This window comes from Neophocaena asiaeorientalis, unplaced genomic scaffold (assembly GCF_003031525.2).
Source record: "Neophocaena asiaeorientalis asiaeorientalis breed wild unplaced genomic scaffold, Neophocaena_asiaeorientalis_V1.1 scaffold1211, whole genome shotgun sequence".
NCBI lineage: Eukaryota > Metazoa > Chordata > Mammalia > Artiodactyla > Phocoenidae > Neophocaena > Neophocaena asiaeorientalis.
In genome coordinates this window covers 91,172-96,219 of record NW_020173209.1, presented here as the reverse complement: position 1 = coordinate 96,219, position 5,048 = coordinate 91,172, and the positions used below count along the sequence as shown (strand labels likewise).

Below are 5,048 nucleotides of genomic sequence, written 5' to 3'. Positions count from 1 at the left end.
GGGGCGGGCCTGCGGAGCAGTGGGTGGGCCGAGGTCCGAGCTCCGCGGCCTTCCGGGCAGGTGGGTGGGTCTGGTGGCCCGACGAGGTCCGGTGGCCAGACGAGACAGGCACACGACCTGCAGACACCGACGCGAGGTGTTTGCACCTGCGGCGCCCGGGCACGCGCCTGCGCAGACGGACGCCTCCCACGCGGCACCGGGATCCCGCTCGCGGCTGCTCAGGGCGACCCGGCAAACGTGCGGCACTGCCCCAGGTCCCCAGAGTGGGGTCTGGAGGCCAGGCCCTGCCCTAGGGGGCCCCCGTCTGGAGTCAGAGGGCCGGGGAAGGGTTTGGGGTCTCGGGGTGGGGGGTCCCAGGGTGAGGTCAGGGGAGGAGCTAGGCCCTCTGGGCCCCAGTCTGGGCGTCCATGGTGGAGGAGGAAGGCGATGGAGATGGCTCTGGAGCTGGGACGGCCTGTCTGCCCTGTGTGCTCCCACCAGCCGTGCATGGGCGGCTCAGTCTGCGGGGTCTTCGGACGCGTAGACCCTGCCCCGCCGCGAGCAACCCCCGGCGCCCGGCCCCTGTCCTCATCACAGACTGGGTGGTTCCTTTCAGGAGGTGCTCCCTCCCATCATCTCTCACTTGGGAAGCCCGAGGGACTGGCATCCTTCCCTCTGGACCCCGACCTCGTGGGCGACCTAAAGCGACCCCACCCCGGGCCTCCCGGACCCTTCCCCGCTGTGAAAGGCCCGCCCCCACCGCACTCCCAGGGAAGGCAGTGAATCCAGCCCTTGCCCTGCCCCCCAGCGTTGTCTCGAGGACGTGTGGGGGTCGCGTCCACGCGGGGCACCCTGCCCCATCGCCTGACAGCGCTCCGGGGTCCCCGCCCCTGTGGGCCTGACCGCGGATTGTAATGCGCGTCGCCGAGCCGGGCGTCGTGGGCCACGGCGCTTCCGGGGGACCTGCCTGATCCCTGCTGCGTCGTTGTGGGCTGCCCTCCCTCGGGACAGGCCCCGGCACGGCAGGGTGAGCAGGGGCTGCAGGGCCCCAGAGGAGGAGGAGAACGGGGCAGGGGACACAACCAGGGGAGGATAATGTCCGGGGGAGGGCGTAGTAGGGAGGAAATGCCTGGAAGTGTGTTAGGCCTGCTGGGAAGGGCTGCGGAGGCGGGAGAGAGGGAGGGCGGGGCCAGGGACGGGCCCAAAGACCGGAGCCAACCCCTGAAGGTGGGGGGGACTGGGCTCCCAATCCTGTTGGAGCACCGGCTGTGCACCGGGGCGCTGGGCTGGCACCCCTGCCCACCCTGGGGCTGAGTTCTGGGGCAGGGGGCAGACAGACAAGAGCAAACTGAGAAATAAGGCGGGAAACGCCCCTTGGTATCTCAGTGCCTGGCCGTGGACGGACTGAAGGAGCCAGGACTGAGCTACCAGGAGGACAAACATACAAACAGGGGAAATGGGTTGCAAAGCCCCGAGGCCGTGATGTTGAAAAGGCAAGGACATCCCTTCGCCTGGGGCTCCCCAGACAGGCCCCTGTGCCCTGGAGCATTTAGCTCACTGCCAGCCCCCTCCCTCCTCCCCACGCCCTGAGGCCACAGGGCCCTGACTGCCCACACTCCTCTCCTCAGCAACCCCCAAGCAGCCCCAGGCCAACCTGCTTCTTGGCCCCGGGAGGGTTGTGACCCAGCCATGGTGCCTGTAAGAAGCAGAGGTTTCTACTGAAGCCCACTCCCCGTAATTCAAACCAGCTGACTTCTAAGGACTCAGGATTTCAGGATATATCTTTCTCCGTTTGCGAGAAAGTGGAGTACAGGAAAAACATCTTGAAAAGAAAAGTCCACGTCTGACCATTTCCACAGACTTTAACTGCTTTCTGACCCGGCGTAGTAACTAAAGTGGCAAACATACTTCCACCAAACTGTCCCCTGGCCTCCTTGGAATACCTTCCAAAGTAACTAGCAGCTTCTAGATGAAGCTTAAATCTAAAACTGTGCTTGGGACACATAATAAAATTCCAGACAGGCAACTTAAACAACAGACATTTATTTATCTTGGTTCTGGAGGCTGGAAGTTGGAGATCAGGGTGCTAGTGTGGTTGGTTCTGGTGAGGGCCCGCTTCCTGGCCTGCAGACACCATCTTTTGGCTGTGCTGGCACATGGGGGTGGGGACACTAATCCTACCTGGGGCCCCACCCTCATGACCTCATCCAACCCTAATTATCCCCAAAGGCTCACCTCCAAATGCCATTCCATGGGGGCTAGAGTTTCAGCATATTAATCAGTGGGAGAATCAATGTTGTTTAAGTCACCCAGCTTGTGGTGTTTTGTGTGGGAACCGAGGCAAACTAATGTACACACAGACCTGCCAGCCTGCCTGGAAGGCCCAGAAACAGCCAGTCCTGCATTGTTTGGTGACTGGCCTGTGTCACCCAACGTTTTGTCTTGAGTTCTACTGAGGGTTTTTTTGTTCCTGCTCATGTCGCGGGCATGTGAGAGTCTGGCCCGCCGTTGGGGTCCTGCCTCTCAGTCCTTCTGCACCAGCGGGCTTGGGTGTCGGTGCCAGACTTTGGCTGTTATGGAAAATGCTTCTGGGAACATTCTCGTCCATGTGTTTGGTTACCACACATACATGTCCTTGTGTCTGCTGAAGTAGGACATGCTATGTTCGCTTGTAGAAAATAATGCCAAACAGCTTTCCAAGACTCCACAGAAAAATAAAAGTTCATACTTCCACTAGCAATGTGGGAGACCTTGGCCAACCCTGGACACGAACAGTGTCACCATTTCAGCCTTTCTGGTCAGGGCGCAGAGGTGTATGCGGCTTTGGCCCTTGTCCGGTGGCGCTGGTGAGAAAGGCTGTAGCTCGTCCTGGATCTGTCTGTCGTCTGCACCTCCTCCTGTGAGGCTTGCCTTGGTCACCTTTCTACTGAGCGTCTTTTTCTTATTGATTTGTAGGAGTTCTTTATATATTCTGGAGGTGATTCTTTTATTGGTTACAGTCAATTGTCAATATTCTCAAAGGCATGCTCTATGTGGTCTCTGCAAACTCTCACCCACGGCTCCTGGGGAAACACCTGGGCTGCTTCCTGCCAGCCTCTGGGCACGGCATTTTCCCCGATGCGTCAACACAAAAGACCACTTAGTGAACAGACACCGTCGTTGGCTCGTTAAGCACTGACCCGGCCGGCAGCGCTGTCCCTCGGCCCGGACGGAGCTTCCCCGGCACACGGGTTCCTCCGCGGGGCACGTCCCGGCCACCCGCGCTCAGGACTCTGGATGTGAAGAGCCCTCGGCGGGGGGCCGCGGAAGCCACAGAATCACCACCGAAATCACAGGAGCGGAAACGCGGCCCCGGAGGGGCAGGAAGAGGGCTTGCTCACAGGTGAGCAGAAGTGAGAAGGCAGGGCCCGTCCATCCGCGCACGTCCATCCGCATACAGCCTCGAAGGCGCCGCGAGCGTTGCCGACGGTGGGACAAGCGGGTCTTCGCCAGCAGGCGGACTCGCAAAGACAGGCTCCGCGAATATTGAGAGGGACCGTGTCTGCATCCCCCCCACACCTGGCTGGTCCTGCCACCCGCTCAGTGGTGGCTCTCAGTGAAGGCCTTCTTTGTTTCCTCTCGGCCAGCTGGGCAGCCTTTTCCCTTCTGGGGAGGGCCTTTGAGTCCTGCGCCACGAGCACCTGCCGGCCCTGAGATGGCGAAGATGCCCGAGTCTCAGGAAGAGGGCGGCGTGTCATGCAGCCTCGGGCGCGTCTCCACTTGGCCGATGTACCACCAGGTGAATGTGGGGCTGGGCCTGCCCAGGTGTGGGGCAGCCTGAAGTCAATGGGACTCTCTTTAAGAAAAAATGCAGAATGATTTTGATAAAATTAGAAACGCACTTATTCAGAATGAGAGGAAAAAATCACAACAAATTAAACATGAAAAATATCGATAAATGGCACAAACATCACAGAATCTAGAAAAAGCCCACACCTTTTATTCCTAACTGCCTGCTGCTCCACTGTGATTCTTTCTTCATCCATGTTCTTAAAAAATTGTCCCTGCTGCGTGGCTTGTGGGATCTTAGCTCCCCAACCAAGAACTGAACCCGGGCCCTCGACAGTGAAAGCCCAGAGTCCTAACCACTGGACCGCCAGGGAATTCCCTCATCTACATTTTTAATTGCCTCTTTTCATAACAATTTTACAATATCATTGTCCAGGGAGAAAAGAAAAAGATAATTTAGTCCCTCCAGCGTAACTGATTGAAAACAATTGTCACTGCTAATTTACAAGACTTTCTGCATGACAACTTGTTACTGGTTGTATCGCATACATTGTTAGGACCACTGTCACAGCCGGAGAGAACTTCGTCAAGTTTCTTCCATAAGCTGGGAAGCCTCAGGGTCGTGTGCTTTTCCTGGGCCACGACTAATCTAAAATGTCCCTGCTGACCTGACGAAACTTCTTACATAATGTCCTTGTCACATTGGCTGTTAGGGTCCACGTTATCTTGTCAATGTCAGCGTTTCCTGTTAAATCAGCGCATGTTTAATCCTTTTCCAAAAGTTCGGGTGATTCACTCCTTCCTCCTGGTTAGTTGCCACGGGTGTTCCTGGAAGCTGTTTTCTACGCCAGGATGTCTGGCAGTAACTTCCTAGCCAAGTGGCTGGGGAGGACGTGTGTTCTCCACTGACCCCCAACCCATGTTCCCACAACTCAACTTCCCCTGGGCCAGATCCCGAGAGTGCCACCCCCAGAGCCACTCCAGCCAGAGGGGAAGTGTGATGGGGGACCTGAGAGAGTGTGGGAACTGCTGTGGTCACGTTGTCCTCATTTAGCAAATGTTACAAAACGTTCTGGGCATATGAAGGCCCTGTGTGAACCCAGGCGACTGCTTGGACCCATGGCCTCCCTGTGGTGCCTGTGTCCATCTGTGCCCAGGCCCCCGCTGTCCCCACCACTCTGGCGTCATAGCCCCTGTCTCCAGAGCAGAAGCCCCTGCGCCTGTTCAAGGTGTGGGCGGGACCACATTCCCTCCACTCGGGCTGCTGGCCTCCAGCTGCTGGAGCCACGTTGCTGGCATTC

The 5,048-nt window shown here is 58.1% G+C and overlaps 1 protein-coding gene across 1 annotated transcript in view; it reads right to left on the bottom strand.

Moving 5' to 3' along the window:
- Positions 1–5,048, bottom strand: part of DGKQ (diacylglycerol kinase theta) — a 21,254-nt gene that overhangs the window by 12,513 nt on the left and 3,693 nt on the right. Inside the window, exon 3 of the mRNA XM_024744981.1 lies at positions 147–289. Coding sequence (XP_024600749.1) covers positions 147–289 — 143 coding nt within the window. The remainder of the gene's footprint in view (positions 1–146; positions 290–5,048) is intronic.